Genomic DNA, 21647 nt, shown 5'->3' with positions numbered 1-21647 from the left:
TGCAGAAGTAGCAAACAAGGACAGGATGGGGAGCTGCTGTGTTGAGCTATGTAAGGGACTGGAGCCCCACCTCAGCGCTGCTGAACCACCCCACCCCCCCAAATGACACTGGCAACGTATTTTTATTCTTTTACCTCCCAACAGTCACGAGGACTAGCATTTTGCTTTTAATAAAACCCAGGAGGCCAAGAATGTTAAGTTCCGCAAAAGGCACCCAAACTGCGTCTGTGTCTGACAAGGTGAGAAATGCGAGGAACACCGATGAACCTGTGGAGTACCAAATGAATTCAGCCTCATGTTTTAATCTTGGGTCTCTGGGGTGGGCGGGGAGGTGGGTTTCAACTCACTTCCATGAGCGTCTCCTCCGGTAGCTCGGGGGCCTCAAAGGTGACCGCTCCCTCCAGGTTGGCAGTGATGGGGTCGGCAAAAGTGTATCTGACGCCCGATGAGGCTTCGAGCACATCCCTGCCGGTGCTCATGATGAAGTGCCGCCCGCTGAAAGACCCTCCCGAACTGTGGGAGCTGGAAGATCCCACTAAAAGGGTTGAAACACAGAAGCAAAAGTTAACCAGATGTGACTCTTCGGGCCAAAGGAGAAAAACAAACAAACACAGTTTAATCTATTTAATTTATTGATTCAGATTAAGCTCCAATTTAGGGCTCTTTTGTGCCATGTTTCTGAATTTCAGGGATTTTGGGGAAACCTGAATTTCCGCTTGTTCTCAATCAGCATTTAAAGAGCGCAGGTTTTCCTGGGGAAAGTTAGATGTGGTGCACTCAGATAAGGAGCTTTGAAGCAGGGCAAAAGGTAAGTGTGGATGAGCCCTTAATTGTGACGTTTTAATCCTCAGCTATCTTTATTAATCCCTTTCCACCAAGCAAAGTCCAAACACAGCCTTGTTTCATAGGACTATCATCCCAATGACAATGAGAACGGCAGTGCTTGCAAGCAGAGCTCCATGTGAGGAGCTTCCTTGTTTGTGGTGTTTCTCCTGAAATAAAAGTAGTCTCCATGTGTGCACCAGTACTCCAGTATTATACCCAGAACCTAGTGAAGCTTTTGGGTGGAGCCAAATCCCACGAGCTTCCTTGGATCTCAAAAATTCACCATTTATTTATTTTTTAAAAGGAAGGTGTCCATATAGTCGCTAGCTCAAGATCTGTGACACAACAGGGAAGCAAGTCTGTCAGGCGGCTCACAGTGCGTGTATGTGCATGTGAGACACTAGATTCTTTGTTCCTAGAATAAACACATCCCTGAGTTAGGACACAAAGCCAGGACAGTAACTATGAGGATAACTCCATTTTCCTTCTGGACAGCGGTATCAAGACGGCAGGGAGCGCTCATTACCTGAAAACATTCTGGTCCTAGTGGTCTGCGGTGGGGTTGTCCCACTGGGAGGGGAACCAACAGTAAAGACCACTGGGGAAGGGCTTGCAGACCCGCCATCCCTGGCCCCAGAGTGTAAGTTTCCTCCACAGATAGCAGAAGGCGCTAAGAGGAAAGAACAGCAAAAAAAAATGGCTTGAGTTAAGATTTTGTGAGAGCCATAAATGATATCAAGATAGAAACACAGTCAGCCTAGAAGTGAAGAGTGTTGGGCTGGGACTAAGGTTCAAATCCCCCAACTCAGCCATGAAGCTCACTGGGTGTCCTTGAGCCAGTCACTCGCTGTCTCTCAGCTTAGCCTACCTCTCAGGGCTGTTGTGAGGATCAAATGGATTTGTGGGAGAGTGTGAGGGAAGAGAACCCTGTGTATAGCATGGGTAGGCAAACTAAGGCCCAGGGGCTGGATCCGGCCCAATCGCCTTCTAAATCTGGCCTGCAGACGGTCCGGTAATCAGCGTGTTTTTCCATGAGCAGAATGTGTCCTTTTATTTAAAATGCATCTCTGGGTTATTTGTGGGGCCTGCCTGGTGTTTTTACCTGAGTAGAATGTGCACTTTTATTTAAAATGCATCTCTGGGTTATTTGTGGGGCCTGCCTGGTGTTTTTACATGAGTAGAATGTGTCCTTTTATTTAAAATGCATCTCTGAGTTATTTGTGGGGCCTACCTGGTGTTTTTACATGAGTAGAATGTGTGCTTTTATTTAAAATGCATCTCTGGGTTATTTGTGGGGCCTGCCTGGTGTTTTTCCATGAGTAGAATGTGTCCTTTTATTTAAAATGCATCTCTGGGTTATTTGTGGGGTATAGGAATTCTTTCAAAATCTAGTCCGGCCCCTCACAAGGTCTGAGGGACAGTGGATTGGCCCCCTGCTGAAAAAGTATGCTGACCCCTGCTGTATAGCTCCTTAAATTCTAGTAACTAAAAAAAAGGAGCACAACAAAAAAGGAATCCCAGAGTTTCCCATCTCCCCGTACCTGTGATTTCCATGGGCTTCTCATTGTTCAAACTGTCATTGCTTCCAGCTTCCCCAAAAGCAGCTTTGAGGAGGAGATCAGTGAGGCGACCGGTGCTGAGCGACCTGGAAGGAAGGAGAGAAGCAAGACAAGTGAATGGGGGGGGGGGAGAAAGAGAAACGCACAGGTGTCGTGGATTTCTGCTCCCTAACGGCTGGTTGCAGTGAAAAGCACGGTGGCCTTTAAAGAGGGACAAAAGGCTTCTCTAGAACAGGCATCCCCAAACTGGGTCCTCCGCTGTTTTGGGACTACAGCTCCCATCATCCCTAGCTAACAGGACCAGTGGTCAGGGATGATAGGAATTGGTAGTCCCAAAACAGCTGGAGGGCTGAGTTTGGCGATACCTGCTCTAGAACATCAAGCCTGCAGGCCGGGAGGGCTCTATCTAAGACAAAATGGAGCCCACCTTAGCTGACCAGATGCAAGCTGGCTGGCTGGCTGGGGAGAGCTCTACTGCATGTTTGGAATGGAACTTGGCCTCAACTCCCAAGAGGGTAGATTTGCAAGGGCTGCCTCAGACCTTGCCAACTCATGAGGTAACCCATCAGTCTGAGCCTGATGGAAGCTGTAGTCCAAAACATCTGAAGGACGCCAGCCTGGCAAAGGCCACTCAATTGTTTTTTAAAGTAAAGTAACAGTAAAGAAAATTGATGTACGTAATTTTGAAGATATAAGACAGTTAGTGACAGACTGGCTGCAACACCACCAAGGAAATGATGTGTTGAAAATAGATAAGAAAAATGGATTTAGTATAGAAATTACATGGTTTGAAAAAGAATTATTGTAAAATAATGTGAAGTTACTTTCTAAAATGTTTAAATTGTTGCTAGAGTGGCATATTAAGGACGAAGAAGTCAAATCAGAAATGATAAAATGGGCACAAGACACTGGGCACAATGTTCAATTTTCATCTTGGGAAAAATTATGGAGGGAAGACTTAAAATTTAACACCTGTAAAACTAGCAAAAATGTATAGAACTGCTTCCCATGTTTGCTGGAAATATGTGGTTGGACGTAAAGGTAACTAAAGCATTCTGGAAAAGGATTTACAATGAGTTGTTGTTGTTTTTAACAAATTAAGAGAAAATAAGATAAGCAGATGGGGGGAAAAGAAAGATTGATAATGGTAAGCATGGAAGGGCAGAGGGAAGTCAAGGGATTCAGAGAATCCTAAATGAGGAGGTGAATAATGTGTTTGAAATTAAATTTGTTATGTAAAACTTAATAACAATATTTTTAAAATAAATAAATAAATGATGTATGTTTGTTTTACTTCCCATGGCTTCAGGGAAAGAATTTCCGTCCCCTGAAATGTCTGAGAATCGAGAGCCTAGATCAGGCATAGGCAAACTCGGCCCTCCAGGTGTTTCCCATCATCCCTGACCACTGGTCCTGTTAGCTAGGTATCATGGGAGTTGTAGTCCCAAAACATCTGGAGGGCCAAGTTTGCCTATGCCTGGCCTAGATGAATACCAAGGAATAGAATCATAAATAGATTAGATCTGGCACTGGACCAAGCCGCCCCATGTTGGGCAATCCAGGATATCATCAGAGGAAATGACAGGAGAAGGAGAAGAGGATGAGAGCAATTATGGAGTCATTCCATTGGATGCTGGCCATTGGTGTGGATCTCTCAGCAGTTAAAAGATATCCGAAGCAGAAGTGTGGCATCTCTCTGGCAAATAAAGCTATGCACCTGTTTAGCCTGCCTGAGACAGCACTTGTTGTGTGCACTTGCTGCGCAAGGACTGTCCGTCACACGCCTAACTGCTGAGCCTGTGCTCCTCATCCTAAGGAATATGGAAAAGCTGCCTTATACCGGGCCATGCTAGCTCAGTACTGCCCACTCTGATTGCCAGCAGATCTCCGGGGTCTGAATCAGGATCCTTCCCCTCAGCTTATCCCTGGTAGCTGACGATACCAGTGGCTTCCTCCGCCGCCGAAGCTTCTTGTCACCAACCACAGTTGCTGGATAGAGGGCAGTGGGCTGAAGCACAATCTCTTGCCTTGCCCCACATGTCCAGCACAGGACATTTCCCCCACCACGTTATTTGACAAAAGGAGCCTCCATCCTGTTGCTTCGCAGGACCCTATCTGACACATGGGCAAAGCAGAGGCAGTTGTGGGAGCTTGGTGTGTGTGGTGCCCCCCCCCCCGCCCCACGTTGCACAAAAGCCATGAGGCACAGGGAAAGGGACCATGGTGGAGACAAGGATGGAGAAGGAGGTGGCGGTTTGAAGCAGGTGAATCGTGGAGACAAGAGCGTATAGCCATGGAGGCAGCAGGGCTGTAACTCAGTGGCACACAAGAAGTCCCAAGTTCAAGGCTCAGCATCACCACACAGGGCTGCGTGTCCCCTGCCTGGTCAAGGCACACAATTATGAAGCTAGGCGAACCAATGGACTCACTCAGTTTTCTACCAGCCTCTGCTATACAGTGGTACCTCAGGTTACATATGCTTCAGGTTACATAGGCTTCAGGTTACAGACTCCGCTAACCCAGAAATAACGCTTCAGGTTAAGAACTTTGCTTCAGGATAAGAACAGAAATCGTGCTCTGGTGGTGCAGTGGCAGCGGGAGGTCCCACTAGTTAAAGTGGTGCTTCAGGTTAAGAACAGTTTCAGGTTAAGAACGGACCTCCGGAACGAATTAAGTATGTAACCAGAGGTACCACTGTACCTGACCTTGGGATGAGGAGATTAAAGGGTTGCTGGCATGTGGAGCCAAAGGAACTCCTAGCAAGAGGCCATGAATATGGTTTGCTGAGGATCCCATTTAGCCCGAGAAATAACCAACGCAGGAAATTTTGAGGAACTTTGAAGACTCCTTGATGCAAAATTAAAAACTATGTTAATGCAAGGAGAGTGGCAAATCAGCATCCCCCCCCCCCCAAGCCCAGCCCATCATAACAGCAAAACTTGTCGTGTGCATTGTGAATGCCTTTCTGGCCAGCTTCGTACCTGCCCTTGGCTTCTTCCATAGGCCTCAATCCTAGGCCTGCCTGCTGGCAGTGGAAATGACCCATGTCCTTCAAGTCTGGCAGAGTCTTGTTCCTTGTCGGGGTGATCATGACGCCCTGGTGCGCCAGGAGGGCGAGCAGGTTTTGGGAGCTTGGGGTTTTGTTGAACTCAAAAGGAGGCATGACCTGTTTTTTATTATTATTATTATTAAAAACAAAAAGTGGGGGAGGAGTGGAGAGAGGTGGTTAATCAGAAACCCCTATTTCCATTTCCAGTGTTCAGTGTGAGAGTGTCATTGTTCGCACCATGGCTTATCTCTGACATACACACATAAACAGGCATTAAATGCAATCACAAACAGGGGCTGCATCTCCTACCCCCACCATTTCATAGCATTGCCCTCTACACAACCTCCTAAGATCAGTGAGCACCCAAACTTCTCCCCTCACACACTTTAAAACTTGGGGATATATTTTCTTGCTTGTTGCGGCAACTGTCATGAGCTGCGCTAGATAACACGCGGTTTTTAACTGCATTTTCAATTGCGTCTTTTAGTTCTTATATTGCGTTATATTGCATTGCAATTTGAATCCCATGAAATAGAACAATAGAGAAACACAAACTGTTTAATATGCCTGCACCTGATGTTCTTTTGCGAATCTCTGTCCTAGATTTACAACTTTAGGAGACCACAAGCAAGAGCCCACTGAGGGCAGGGGGAAAACAATACCTTTGTTGGAGAGCCCATTATGGTTGGCAAGGGGCTCCTCTGCATAAACTCGGAGAACTTTGGCGAGGACCTCAGTGGGCGGCAAGGTTGCAGGCCGTGTGTCTGTGCTGGCTGGCCAGCAGCGGCCTGGTTGAAATGGGGAACCAGAGGATCAGAGTACTGCTTTGTAATCTTCTGCCGGCAGGAATGCAAATCTGACAGGTTGGGAGCACTGTGGAGACGGGAGCCCATCCCTCGAGGGGAAGGGTCAGGCACTGAGGCACCTAGAGGGATGAGAGGGGAAGCAGAATGCCCAGAGTTATGCATCAGGAAGAAAGAATGGCTGGAATTATGGTGCTGGAGGAGACTCTTGAGAGTCCCATGGACTGCAAAAAGATCAAACTTATCCATCCTTAAAGAAATCAGCCCTGAGTGTTCACTGGAATGGCAGAACCTGAAGTTGAGGCTCCAGTACTTTGGCCACCTCATAAGAGAAGACTCCCTAGAAAAGACCCTGATGTTGGGAAAGATGGAGGGCACAAGGAGAAGGGGATGACAGAGGATGAGATGGTTGGACAGCGTTCTCGAAGCGACTAGCATGAGTCTGACCAAACTGCGGGAGGCAGTGAAAGATAGGTGTGCCTGGCGTGCTCTGATCCATGGGGTCACGAAGAGTCGGACACAACTGAACGACTGAACAAGAAGAAGAAGAAGAAGAAGAAGAAAGAATGGCAAGGGAAGGGCAGAAATCTCAAGATAGTGCCAAGGGCAACCTACCAGGTATGGGCACCCGACTTCTCATCTCTGTTCCAAAGGGAGGAGAAGGGAGAACGGTCTGGTCAGGCTGCTCTGGAATTGTTCCAACTGAAAAATTAAAAAGCACATCAATGCACTGACAGACAATAAATTGCAGGCTCCCTATAGCAAACATTTCGTTTAGATTACTTATGGCAAGATTGCTGTCGTTTTTTTAATCAAATTGGGACACCGTTATACCAGTCGAACTGCTATAAACCTACATAGGAAACCATGAGGTTTTGTCAAGATACAATTAGTCAAAGGTGCATAAGCTCGCCTAGGTTATGAGTGCTTTCAGATGTTCCAGGCAAACAATAAAGCTGGTTTATATCGAGTCAAATCATTGGGACATCTAGTTAGAAACCTTGCACTCTTGATTTCTTTTTGAAAGGGATGAAAGATTTATTTCTCCCAGCAAGCTTTAAGTTGAAGACTTCCTACACCTGTTTAGTTTGATTATGGAACTTTGATATTGCTGCATTTTGTGTTATTTTTATCTCTTTATATTTCACAACTCGGTAACCGGAAAAGCTCTCTCTCTCTCTCTCTCTCTCTCTCTCTCTCTCTCTCTCTCTCTCTCTCTCTCTCTCTCTCTGTGTGTGTGTGTGTGTGTGTGTCTGTGTTAGTAAAAACAAAAGAAAAGGAGCCCGAGGCCCTCCGCTTGTGTTGGACTTCAACTCCCATCAGCCCCAATCAGTGATGATGGGAGATGGAGTCCTGCAATACGTGGAGGGGTGACAGTCCCCGCCCCCCAACCCCGGAATACAATAGCTCAGGCACAGTCTACTGCGATGGCTTCTTCTTTTCCCAAGCTCTCCTCCTGAGATACTTTTAACTGAGATGCTAGGAATTGAATATTGGGCCCTCAACATGGAGAGCATTGTGGTACCCCTCGCTGGTAGTCCCTCCTTTAAACCACTGTCATTTTCAAACGGTTCCCTCTCAATCCTGGGGAGGAACAGGCACATTTGGGACTGAATATAGTTAGGACACTTCCAAACCAGAGTCACTGCTCTACATCTGCATTCACCCACAAAATGCTGGTTGGAATGAAGGAAAGTGAACACACAAACACACACACACACACACACACACACTTGCTGAGGTTTCTAGAATTTGGAATAAGCAAACCCAATAATTTACCTTGTGGGGATGGCGTGTAAGGCTTAGCGCCCCCAAAGGAGAACCTTCTGGAGGTTGGGACAGCTCCGTGCTCCCCAGCAGCAAAAGGAGGGGAAGGGCTGGCCTTCATGAAACCAAGTGGGCTGTTGCTGCTACTTGATCTTCTGACTGTTCCAGACCTAATGGGAAAGGATTTGATCTCCATTATTCCAGGGGGAAACGTAGTAGGCAGACAAGATTTTAAGAAAAGCAAATGGAAGTTGCGCGTCAGTTGGGCGTCATTCCACCAACTATCTTACCTATCATCTCTTTCTATTGCCAGTCATCGTTTTGCTTTTATTAAAGCGTGTTTCAATGCTTTCCCTCCGAACACCCCTTTTCATAGATTTTCTAGGGGTCAAGTCTCAGTTTTATGTTCCTGTGATAACAGATTGATCGAAACACTTCAACACATAGTGCTTATATGTCCTTTATACTGTGCTGTTCGGAAGAATTTATTGTTACCATTAATCCATAAATGGCCTGGGCATTCGGCAGAAGTTTATCATGCTCTCTTATTGCAAGATACAGATCAGTATGTAACTCTTCAAATGGCGAAATTTTTAACTTCCGTTCTGACATATAAGCGACGTAATGGACTGCTGTTTGGAAAGTGAAATTTCCTTATAATTCCCATATTTAATTTTGTATCCTTATTAAGGCTTTTTATTGTCATTAATTTTTAAATTTAACTGTGTGTGTGTGTTTGTCTTAGTTTTGTTTTATATGAGCTTAAAGCTGAAATAAAGTGATTGAAAGAAGCATAGGAAGGTACAGAGTCAGGCCAATAGTTCACTCATCTAGCTCACTCATTTCTGTACTGAATGGCAATCAGCTCTCCTGGGCTTCAGGCAGGGGATACGACCTGGAAATGCCAGGGACTGAACCGGAGATCTTTTTCATGATTGGATGCATGCCTCCATAGCCGGAAACAGTAATGCTTCTGAATACTCTTCTAATGCTGCGAATCACCTTGAGATCTTCAGATGAAGGGCGGTATAACAAATGATGATGATAATGATAATAATAATATGCAAAGCATGTGCTCTACCTCAGAGTCTTGCCCCTGCACTATCATATCAATAACATTCACAAGCCAATGGGGAAAATGGGCCTGAGACCCACTGAACTTGCAAACACTACAAAGCGGCGTGACCAATGACAGAGGTGCAAGAGAGGCTTTAAAAGGGGGGACAGGGAGACATTTGCAGGAGGCACAAGAAAATGCCACCTTCGTTCTTTGTTTCCAGATGAAAGACAGTCACTGAAATATTGTAACACTCATGTGATACCAGACTTTGCGGCTGCTCGGCATGAGACGGTTTTCATAAAGGCTGATGTGCAAGACCCAATATGGAACTGACAGGACGGGTTTCATGGCAACAGCAGCAGCCTGACTGGAGAAGAATCAGGGTGAAAGCCCTCTGAGCTGATGTCTCGGGAAAGGGTACCAGGAAGAACAATCCAAAGGATGCTCTTTGCAAGAGGTTTATCTTTAGGTTGGCTTGTTTACATTTCTTGAAAGCTTTTGCTCCAGATCCTTCAGGGAACAGCACGAACCTCAGTTGTTTTTCCAAGTTCTTCACTCTTTAACAGCTGCAGCGGGAACACAACCGCAGCAAAAGAACGGAACAGAAAGATTCACGGAGCAGAAAAGCACCACGCTGCTGGCAGCCTCCATGGTTGCACTGAGACGGCAGACCACAGCCAAGCAGCCTCATAAAACTGCTGTTCAAATGCAGCTAGCACACTGCGGTCCCTTTGGCGATTCAGGCTCAGACTGCTGCAAATTGTCTCCACCCAACTCCATTGGCAACTTGGATAGCAGCATCGCACTGGCAGGGGCCATCAAGAGCCTGTTGGCTGGCAACGGACTGGGGCCTAACTGCTTGCCACCTCTTCTAAGGAGGAGACCAGCATCCAGAGCTCAAGAGGCTGAACCGGAATGCAGGGGAGGAATCCACACAGCAAGGAAGTGCACAGACAGGTACAGGAGAATCAGAGGGGCATGGAGGGGAGGTTGATAGGAACTGGAGTTGTGTTGATGCCACACACACCCCTCCGGTATCAAAATGACCACAGGTGGCAATCAATGCCAGGCACTGGTGGCTCGCAGCACAGGAATGTGCACAGTGACTTCCCTGACCTATGGCATGGCACCGACACCAGCAATGCAGCAGCTGCCAAAGACTGCGCGGAATGTGAGGGCTGACATGGTAAACACAGAGATGGAAAAAAGATAAAGCCCCTACCAGTGAAGAATGGCAGAACAAGTTGATGGATTATGCCGAAATGGCTAAAATGACCAGAAGAATCAGAAATCAGGAAGACCAAAATTTTAATAAGGAATGGGGGAATAACCTATCTCAAAAACCATTGTAAACAGTTAAAACCGTTAGTAGGATTGGAATCCAATCCATCTTATCCATCCAAACATCCAATCCTTAAGGAAATCAGCCCTGAGTGCTCACTGAAAGGACAGATCCTGAAGTTGAGGCTCCAATACTTTGGCCACCTCATAAGAGAAGAGAAGACTCCCTAGAAAAGACCCTGATGTTGGGAAAGATGGAAGGCACAAGGAGAAGGGGACGACAGAGGATGAAATGGTTGGACAGTGTTCTCAAAGCGACTAGCATGAGTTTGGCCAAACTGCAGAAGGCAGTGAAAGATAGGCATGCCTGGTGTGCTCTGGTCCATGGGGTCACAAAGAGTCGGACACAACTGAACGACTGAACAACAACAACAACAACAACAACAACAACAACAACAACAACAACAACAACAGAATTGGAATATCACTTGTAGTTTAATGGTGAACTTTGGATGCAATGGAGATGTAAAATAAATGGATTATCATAAAAGATGCAGGAGGAAATGATTAACAATAGGACCCACAAAGGGCAGGAGGGAAGTCCTAGAGATTCCTTGGAATCTTGTTTTTTTATGTTGTATGTTCGATATGTGACTGTAAAGTTTTAACCTGAAAAACCAAATAAATAAAGGTATGAAAAAACAACAACACACGAAATAAAGGGCAGGTTAGCTAAACCAAAGATCTGTGTTGTAGGACAAGGTGTCTTAAAAAGACATCTGGACAGACATTTTCGAACTACAATCAGTACTGGCTGGGGCTAAGAGGACCTGCAATAAAAAGAATTCAGGAGGGCAACAGGTTGGAGGAAACTACACCAGTGACTCTTCCTATTCCAAGGGGTCGATTGCTTCCCTGACCTACAAGAACTATAAAGGTTTCCAGGAATCTGCCTGGGCATGTTTCAGTTCTGCCTGCTGGTTCCAAGGCCTAATTCCTGGCTTCACTTACTCTCCCCTGAGCAAGACTCAGTGCTGACCGTGATAATAGCGGGCAGGCACACGTTGTGGAAAGTCTGAAGAGAAACTCACCTCTTCAAATGACTGCACCCTTGAGGAGCCTTGCTTTCTCCTTCGCTTCCAATTATCAGTGGGCACTTGGCCCCCAAATAATTCAGTTCCACTCTTTTAGAGATGCTGTATTTCTCGTATGAGTCCCCCATCCCCACTTGTTTGTGTTTCGGGAGAACCGTGGAGGAGGAAGTGAAGCCTGGAATCCTAGAGCACCGAGTGTGAGAGCCAAGCAACTTCATAGAGGAGGAAGATCCGCCCGCACAGGATGCAAGGAGTCAGTCACACAGCCTGGGGCCATACATCCGGTGGAACTTGACTGCTCCCCAGCTGAAGTTCCAAGCCACAGGCATGGATTGCTCATGCGGCAATTGGATCATGTGACTGTGGCAGAGAGGCCTATGATGCACAGCTGAGATGCCTTACTAAGCACATAAGCAAATGTAAATAAACACATACATTAAAGAAAGGAGCACTCTGGCAGGGCCGATATCGCGCAATAATTACAGCCGCAGTGTTCAGGCAACTAATCCAGCCTTGTAAAAAGGCTCATAAAAGTTACTAGCCTACAGAAAGTTTCGCTTGACTACTGTTGGCAGAAGGCGAACAGGACAGAAACACAAGATGAGCCAAATCACTTTGATCAGGGGGGTGGGTAAGTTGGTGCCCCCTCCAGGTGTATTTGGACTACAGCTCCCAGCATCCTTCACAGTTGTGACCAGGCAAGCTGGGGTTGATGGAAGCTGGAGTCCAGTAACATCGGGAAAGCCAGATGATCCTCACCCACGACTGAGTTTAAAATAAACATAAAGCCTTTTGAGTGACTAGGAAAGTGCCATTGTTCCACCACGAAGCCATACCTATAACTTTTCCATCGCACAGATGCAAATAAATAAATAAAATGCAAATGACAAACAAGAGTCTAAAAACAAGTATTTGTGCCTCTCTTCAACCTCTCATTTATCCACCGCACACACACGGGAGGGAAGGCTTCTTTTAAGAATGCACCTGCAGTGACACACATATTCAACATCTGAAATCCCCCAAGAAAGTATGCTTTGTATGCTTTGTTTCCCCTTCAGAAATATTGCAGCATTAACATGCAAATTCCAAGGAATTTAACTTGGCTATTAAATCAACCAACAAGTTGTTCTGAGTAAGCACTGTCTGACACAGCTCCATGGTTGTTACTCTGCCTGAAGATTGTTTAGGATTGCATCCTAAATCTGATATGGTTCATTTAATGATATCTAAGGGATTGCTGATCAGAAGGTCGGCGGTTCGAATCCCTTCCACGGGGTGAGCTCCCGTTGCTCGGTCCCTGTTCCTGCCCACCTAGCAGTTCGAAGCACGTCAAAGTGCAAGTAGATAAATAGGGACCGCTCCAGCGGGAAGGTAAACGGCGTTTCCGTGCGCTGCCCTGGTTCGCCAGAAGCGGCTTAGTCATGCTGGCCACATGACCCAGAAGCTGTCTGTGGACAAACACCGGCTCCCTCGGCCTACAGAGCGAGATGAGCGCCGCAACCCCAGAGTCGGACACGACTGGACCTGATGGTCAGGGGTCCCTTTACCTTTACCTTTAAGGGCTGCCATACATCTGGAATTTCCTGGACATTGCCAGGATTTCAAAGGCAGAATATCCGAACGGTGGTGGGATCTTAGACAAGTCAAAATTGGAGGGGGAGAAGCTCAACAACTTTGATAAAAGAACCATGTTAAACGGCGCATCGCAGAGTAAAACCAACTTTTTAAAAAAGTCCCTGCCTCGAGGATCTCCCAATCCAAATTTTGGCAGGGTAGGTAGCTCAGTAGCCCAAGCTTTGAACCTGGGACCTTGTGCATGCCATCTCTCGCATCTCTAGCTAGGGCTCAAAAAGACCACTGCTTGCAAAACCCTGGAAAGCCACTGCCATTCGGTCTGTAGCAGACTCCAAGTCTGCCTTTGGTATAAGGCAGTTTCCTTTGAGGACAACGGAGAAAGAGGAGTGAAGATAACAGAAACAGAGAGGGCAGGAATAGAAGTGGCAGGGGATGAAAGAATTATGCGAACAAATGCAGATGTATAATACTTAAAGCTCCCCTTCTGTATGCAGCTCACCTGGCAGGATCGCACTGTAAGGCTCATTTTGCATGAGGAGAAAGAGGACTGAGAGACAAACTTTGAAGCAACAAGGGGGGAAATAAGTGAAACGAACCGTTTTCCCCCTTTAGATTTCCTTTCCTCTCCGTGTTGTCTCCTCTGTATCAAATTTTAGATTGCACTTTCCTCATAGAAGGACCATTTATTGTTAATCTAACATGTTATGGATACTGAAAAAAGGAAAAGCCTAGAGATGTTCAGGGATGGAGTTCTGAGCACAAGGAACAGCAATGAACAAACTACAGAGTCATTTACAAGAGTTGATCATTAGCTGGCCAAATGTCCTCAACAGACTAGAACAAAAAGCCAATCAAAATGCCCATGTTTGTATTGCACACATTTTTAGCCTTTTAGTGCATTAATGCTCCTAAGGCAGGATGCAACCTATTGGTACACCATAATATGAAAATCCCAAACAAACAGTTCTTAAAAACAAAGCCAACATAAAGTCACCCAAATGCAAGGCTTTCCTGAAGTCCAACTAAGAATGAGCCACACTCATTTCTAGGGGAGGGGAGGTAGGTATTCCAGAGATCCTGTGTCACCACAGAAAAGGCTCTGACCTGGTACACACCAACCTAAGAGCTTTCGCTGGAGTGAGAGAGAGTAGCCTTGAGAGCATGTTTATAGTCATTTACTAAAAAGTTGTGACATACCACCAAAATGAGATCCCACAGATGAGGAAACTGCAAGACAGGCTCCCAAGGCTTCCCTAATCTGTGTGTATATTATTTCAGATCAAGACCACTTCTTAATCCCAGTGAGATCATAATGAGCCTTCAGACAAGCTTGTGAAAAGGATGTTGGAGACAGGCTAATTGCATGCCGCTGGACGTGTGCAATTCTGCAACTTGCCGCCTGGTGCTCCTCCTTCATTTCAATGGGACATACCAGACATTCTCTAGACTGCACCCAGGTGTTCTCTAGATTGCTCATGTACAACCCTCAGGGTTGCTACCTTTCGACACTGACTGATGAAGAGTCAATTATACCAAAGAACATTGGCAGCGACACAAGAATACAGCCTCCCGGACACCTGAGCGCTATCAAAGCCTCAGTACTCACCGTGGGGAAGTGTATTGATTAGGAGATTGAAGGTTCTGCTCAATCCGCCGGTAGTTGTGGATCTGCGTGGGGACTGGGATGGGGACCGACTGCCCATGTTTGCTGCCTGATGAAAACTGCCCAGGCCGGCTGCAGGACAAAAAGCATAGAGCACTTTCAGGGGAGGACGGCTACTCAGAAAAGCGGAAGGCTCAGGGTCAGGGTGGATTTGATTTAAATCAAATTGATTTAAATCACTAGTCAGTAAGACTTGATTTAAATAATTGTTTTACAGAAAGACTCATTCTTGCTGGTATAACCTTAATATTTACAACCAGATGAAGGTTTCATTTTTGGAATAATAAATTTTCAGAGTAGTTTTTGCAGTTATATCAAACATTACTGATTTGGTTATGCTATTAGAAATACATACAGATAATTATGAAATTATTGTGAGGTTTAATAAGTTAACTGTTTATATTTGGACAACTTCTCTTCTGTACTTTATTGGAAGGAGAAAAATAATCATTTCCTTAACAACAATTTAAACAACTTATTTAACTAAAACAATAACATTATAGCATATGTATCCATGATTGTTAACTGGTGTGGTTAAATGTTTTTTTAAAATAAAACTTAGACTGAATTTTAGGAAACTTGAAAAACTTAAAACAAATCCTTATTTCCTGATTAATAGCCTTTGGACTATAATGTAACGTAAATAGAAAACCATCTTTAGAAAGATTTTTCCTCCAAAAGCATTTTATTTTTAAAAAAATCCGATTTAAATTTTAAAAAATCCATTTTTATAAAAAAAAAATTAAAAAAAAACAACCATTGATTTTTATCCACCCTGGTCAGGGGAGAGGAGGAAACAGTAGGAAATGAGTGGTAGGAGCCTGGGAGCAGTGGAGAATTGGATCACAGAAATGTTTACAGCTGTGGGGCAGGGGAGCTGGGAACTGTTTTGGCAAATGAAACACGGGCTGCAGGTTTTGGACGGGGAAGATACCTTCAGTGGGGCTTCCCACTCCTTCCTTGATACAGACACCAACTGCCCTCTCTTCTCCTTGACCTAATCCACACATGCAAGTGGAGAATCTTGCATCGCTGCTTGCGTGCTCAGAGAGGGCACCGAAGGAGGCAACAGCAGCCAGAGGGGACAGCAGCAATGCAGCCAGGAGGCTCTGGGGTGGCGGCCCTATGGGCTGCAGCTCAATGGTAGAGCACCTGCTCCGCGTGCAGAAGAAACTCCCATTGAACTCAATAGATCAACGGTCTGACTCTGTGTAAGGCAGCTTCCTAGGTTCCTAACTTACCGGGGGTTGTGGGCCTCGTCAAATGCCCACCAATACTGACCCCCGATGCTGGACCTGGGAGAACGAAGTAATACTGGAGAACAATATGGTAACTGACACAGTGGGAGAGCTGTTTGGGCCCAGAGAGGGAGAAGGAAAGCTGGCAACTGGAGGGTGTGGTGGTGCCAGTGAAGGGATTTTGGTAGGCAAGTTGTAGAAAGTGGCGCATTAGGATTGCTGACGTTTTTCGAAGGAACCCACTGTTCCCCCAAATCAAAATATGAGGTCTCCTCCACCCAACCCTAGGAAAAAAATGTGGCTTCTACTAGGATTGGCTTTCCAGCTCGTTTCTGTTCAGTGTTCTCTCTCTCTCCCCCTCCCCATAAGTGTACAGAAGCAGCGGTAAGCTCAACAACCCTGGTTGCTGTTTGCTGCTGGTAGGGGAATTCAATTCTCCCTTTCCTCCATGAAAGTATAGTAAAGCCCCAGAGATATTCCATGAGAGTTAAATCAAATCTGCACACACAGAGAGTCACACACTCCTCTTTTTTTTAGGGGGATGAGGAGTGCTGACACTCTCATCTGATTTTCCTCTTACCCTGATGGACTTGGAGAGCTGCTGTAAGGAGGGGAAGGAGATGGAGTTCTTCCTTGGCTTTCCAAGCCTGCTGAAGCCACCAGGGAACTCCTGGAAAAAGGCAAGAAAAAAACAACAGCAACGTCATTTGCAGTAGAGGGAGATGCCAGTGCTTCAGCGAACCTTGCCAAGCCCACTACAAGTTGTAGCGAGAGCTACCAGCTTGGACAGCCTGAAAGGATGATCAGACAAATTGTGGAGGGTAAGACTATCAGTGGGGAACACGAGCCTTTGCACTCATCTTTCATGTGGGCTTCCCCTGGCTGGCCACCGAGGGATAGGAATATTGGACTAGATGGACCAGGGGTAGGCAACCTAAGGCCCGGGGGCCAGATGCGGCCCAAACGCCTTCTCAATCCGGCCCGCGGACGGTCCAGGAATCAGCGTGTTTTTACATGTCTAGAATGTGTCCTTTTAGTTAAAATGCATCTCTGCATCTCTGGGTTATTTGTGGGGACTGCAAAGGAAGAATGGATACAAAAACTTACGCAATATGCAGAAATGGCGAAACTTACCGGGAGAATAAGAAATCAAAACTTTTTATAAAGGAATGGGGTGGTTTATTGAATATTTACAGATAAATTGTAAACAGATAAAAACACCGGCAGGATTACTGTAATAACCTGCATTTACATAAGAGTATATATTTAAAGAAGATAAATAAATGAGTAAGTTAGGTTGGATATGCAGAATATATTAAAAACAAATTCAAGGAACTGCAGAAAGAGGGGGAAGGAAGTCAAGTTTTAAAAAGTTAAAATGATTGTAAAATCAGTTAAATGAATGAATGAAAAGTATAAATAAAATAAAATAAAAACACACACTAAAGATCCTTACCCACTACACATCAGGCTGTCCTGGATAGTTTTTCCTCCTGCAGCCTCCACAGCAATATCACCTAAGTTTATAAAAGTTCAGAAAAGATTAATTTCAGGCCCATGCTGCAGTAATTACATAAAGAGCATGGACATGCACAATTAATTTCCCCGCCCCCTAGGTCTGCGGACATGCGAGAACTGCACATAAAGGAGAGGTCTTTGAAGGCCCTCAACTGTTGCGTGAGCTTTTATATAATTCTTTTTAAGAAGACAGACTGAAGCCACGGAGGCCTCTCTTGCTTCCTCTCTTTGGGTAAGCATGCTTATTCTCAACACCACTAAGGTGAGCTTTTCCACAATTAGGTTAAAAAGAAAGGGTGGGGAACCTGTGGCTCTCCGGTTACAGCTGGACTGCAACTCCCATCAGCCCTAAGCCAGCATGGCCAGTGGTGGGGTAAGAAGGGACCTGTAGTTTGGCAACACCTGGAGGCTGCAAGTAGAGGTACAGTACGGACATTCATGCCTTTCACGACCCCATTATCCACACAGTGGGAGGCTGGCTAGACCTTAGCCATGCAAAAACCAGGTCTTGTGTGACCTTCTGTACAAATTTGTATGAAATGATGGGAGTGAGGACACTTTGCTCATATGGGGAGAGGCGCGATAACACAAAAGATGTCACTGGCCCAAGGCTTGTAATATCTGAAAAGTTGGACCTCCAGCAGGGGCAGAGTGCTCCTGTTCAAGGCACCAAACAAACCCCTTTCTTGCATACTACAGCCGATCCCATTCCATGTGCCTTTGAGCATATTCAGCCCTCGGTGGGCTGTACAATCCCGCAATGGAATTTTGAACTTCCCCAAGCCTGCTGCCACCTCCCCACTTTTGTGTGTGGAGGCGGGTCTGATTTTGGCGAGATAAAAGATCGGCGTTCAGAGAATGAGCTTCCTATTGGGAGCCTGTAGGGTATTTTTCAAAGGAACAATTTCAGTTTTGCAAAGCCACGTGTTGCTGTTGTTTTTTTTAAATGCGTGTGCGATTTCATTTCCGTTTTCAGAAGACAGGAGATTTTCCAGCACTTTGTGGCATCGTGGTGTGCTCGTGTCACATCCCTTTGAAAGTGCATCAAGGTTGAAACACACACAAATGCACATCACAGCACCCTCTGCCTGGTGCCTGTGGCTCATCCCAGAGGATAAGTATTACTGAGGGCTCAAACATCAAAAACGGGCACCAACTTGCAGTGCCTCTTTCCCCGGCAGCGCTGGTTTCAGGGGACCCTGGGCAAAGTGTTCTCTGGAAGGCCTCCTGCATCTCTGGTCCCTCTTGGGAACGTGGCACTCCAAGGAGGGACAGGGAATCATCAGTGTGGGCACAGGGGGCACCATTTTCATTCCTCCAAACACCCCCAATATGGCACCACTCTGGGGCAATGAGAGGAATTTAAATGGAGGCCCGCCACCAGGAAAAGGGGTGGGGTGGGGGGCTGGACAAGCATGAAGTGTGCTCCCTACTAGATGGGTCCCCAGCACCTGCATACGAATGGTGGGTCCTGCCAGCGTGCCTTTTCCCAGTACCTGGAAATGTGATTGGATGGCAGGAGCTCCCAAACACGGATGATCAAACTCCTAAAACACTCATTCCGAACAAGCCTGCCTGCTCAGCCATCTCCCCACCAAGGCTTCTCACTACAGAAAACCCCAAGCTGAAGAACAAGCTACCTGTATTTCAAATCTCAGCAGCCTTGTGAATCAGAAAGCTGTTCCCCTTCTCCTGTTCAATGCATGCAACGCTACCTGGACATTAATCTGTTTGCAAAGGGGGAGAGTGGGGATAACCATGCTAGTTTGGCCCCCTTTATTCTCTGCAGTCAGAGTGCAGCCACCTGCCTAGACATCCTGCTCTGCTCAGGTCACCCTCCCTGCACAGCAATGGAAGGAAGGAAGGACCCATGGAGAGGGGCAGAGCTCTTGCACTCTTCCCTGGTCCTTCCCGTCCTCATGTGCTGCTGTAGCACAGAAGAGGAATACCTAAATGTAACGATCTATCACTCGCCCTTCACCCACCAAGGTCCCAGTGCAAGTCACAGCAATTTGAAACACAACATTAAAAACACCTTAAGAACAAACCACAACTGCGAGAATAGGACGGGTCCTAAAACAAAGCTCATATGAGAAAAACGGCACAGATGCACCTCTGTAGGGAGGGAATGCCACAGAGAATGTCCTCTCCTGGGCTGCTGCCACCCTGAGCTTCTGACAGCGGTGGAACTACTCAAAAGGCCGCCGTTGCTGATCTCAACAGCAGATAGTCTGTGGGCAAGGAGGTAATTTTTCAGATATTTGGAGCCCAAGTCTCTTAGGGCTTTAAACACTAAGGTGAGCATATTGATTTCGGCCAAGATGCAAACTGGCAACCAACAGGGCTCATGAGATTATTGTTGCTGTCCCCTGCCTTTGAGGCATGCCCACAACCCCTTCCGCCACACCACCAGCCATGCCTCTGCTTCGAAAAGAAAACACACTGCTTACTTGCAAACTGGGCTGGCACCATGACGAAGTCGTCGGTGTCGCAGGAGGAGTTCTTGCTGCTGCAGCCAGCCGACTCCTTCGACCCATGAAGGAAGCCGGGCTGGGTAGGAGAGGCTAAAGCCTTCTCGGGGAGATGTGCCATCTCTCCAAGGGACTGTTCGAGGGAAGGGGAAGGAGAAACAGGAGTGAAAACGCAAACCTCGGAAGCAACTCGTGGTGCATTCTGCAGGCTCTTCCGCACCAAAAAGCACTCCCAGAAAAGGAGGTTCTGCCAGCACACGGTGTCTATGGAACAGCTGCTTCTTTCAAGGCAGTCCTCCAAAGGCCCCAAGACAAAACTATGCCATTTCAGTGGCCCCAGAAACATCGAGTGTCTGCCATCAAGTGGTGCAGTCGGCAGGGAATTGGGACAGTTCTTTGACACAGAAAGTCCCCCAGTATGTGGTGGCTGTTATCCCATTATTACCTTGCAGAAGTCCCGTTTATGGGGCTAGCGATGTTGTGGCAATACAAAAATTGCCACCAAATTTGCTTTTAGTCTCTGCTTTCTTACGATATTTAGAGGGTTGAAGGAACAAACCCTCAAATTTGCAGGTGGAAATGAGAGCCATATTCTGAGTTGGGGTCGCTCATTGTTCCTTTATTCCCTACACACGAAGCCCCTTTGGGCGGAGGGTGCCATGCAAGGCCTTCATAGAAACCGATGGTGCAACCGCAATTAGAATACAGTGCACATGGTTCTGCTCATTGTATCTCAAGCAAAGGATACTGTAGAGCTGGAAGAGCTACATAAGAGGTGCAATAACATGATTAGAGAACTGGAGGAACTCCCTTAGAAGGAGCTTTTGCGTTTGTTTTTGAAGTGAGCAAGGGAGGACATGATAGGGGTTTAGAAACTGATGCACAATACAGAGAAAATGGATCAAGCGAACTACCGGGTAGTTTTTCCTCTCTCCAGAACCCAGGTTCACCCAAGGAAACTTAACAGAGCAATATTCAGGGCAGACCAAAGAGATAGAGAGGAGAGGCTCTTCCTGCCCCCACCCCACCCCCCAGCGCACAGAGCACAGTTATATTGTGGAATCTATTTCCATAAGATGTGATGAAGTCCATGAACTAAGGTGGCTTTAAAAGGGGCTTAGACACATTCACAGAGGATAAGGCTATCCATATGTTGCCTCCAGGATCCAGAGGCAGCCTGCATCTGAATACAGACTGCTGGGGATCCCAAGTAGGCAGAGAGCTGCTGTGCTCATGCCCTGCTTGTGGGCTTTCGAGAGGCATCTGGGCTGGTCATTGTGAAGAAGCAGGATGCTAGACTAGATGAGCCTTTGATCTGAGTGCTTCTTACGTGGGCTGACTTGGGATCTGCCACACACCGCTTAAGATGGTTCTCTCCCTTGAAAATGCCACCCTGCATGGTCGACTGGCAGCGCGGTGGGCACCCGGAGGAGGAAGTTGTCAGCAGCCACCAGAACGACCCAGTGGCAAACAAGAGGGGGGAGGAAAACCAACAGCGCTCAAGAGGCGTGCATTGTACTTACGGGAGGAGATGCGAGATGGGACGTGGAAGAGCTGCTGGACGAACTCCCAGACCCAGAGCTCGGATAAGAAGGCATTGGCACAGAAGCAGCTGAAGAAAGAGGGCAGGGGGAGGGGAGAGAAGAAAGAAAGGTCATGCTTTCTAGGTTGTCAACGGTGGGATTAGAACAGCTTTCTTGCCTTCCTCACGCTAACAGATTTACCTCAGGTGCCAGGCGACGTC

General features: G+C 46.6%; 1 protein-coding gene across 2 annotated transcripts in view; it reads right to left on the bottom strand.

Annotated features, from left to right (window-relative positions):
• Positions 1–21647, bottom strand: part of ULK1 (unc-51 like autophagy activating kinase 1) — a 114951-nt gene that overhangs the window by 11101 nt on the left and 82203 nt on the right. The window contains exons 12-23 of one of the 2 annotated variants that reach the window (XM_033136351.1): positions 21427–21515; positions 19883–20036; positions 17371–17431; positions 16495–16584; positions 14620–14748; positions 8016–8173; positions 6852–6938; positions 6096–6358; positions 5366–5550; positions 2367–2470; positions 1352–1495; positions 348–535 (exon numbers count right to left, since the gene is read on the bottom strand). In XM_033136351.1, coding sequence (XP_032992242.1) covers positions 348–535; positions 1352–1495; positions 2367–2470; positions 5366–5550; positions 6096–6358; positions 6852–6938; positions 8016–8173; positions 14620–14748; positions 16495–16584; positions 17371–17431; positions 19883–20036; positions 21427–21515 — 1652 coding nt within the window. The remainder of the gene's footprint in view (positions 1–347; positions 536–1351; positions 1496–2366; positions 2471–5365; positions 5551–6095; positions 6359–6851; positions 6939–8015; positions 8174–14619; positions 14749–16494; positions 16585–17370; positions 17432–19882; positions 20037–21426; positions 21516–21647) is intronic. The other variant, XM_033136352.1, reaches the window with a different exon arrangement.

This window comes from Lacerta agilis, chromosome 17 (assembly GCF_009819535.1).
Source record: "Lacerta agilis isolate rLacAgi1 chromosome 17, rLacAgi1.pri, whole genome shotgun sequence".
Classification (NCBI taxonomy): domain Eukaryota; kingdom Metazoa; phylum Chordata; class Lepidosauria; order Squamata; family Lacertidae; genus Lacerta; species Lacerta agilis.
This window is presented reverse-complemented; position numbering and strand designations above follow the sequence as displayed.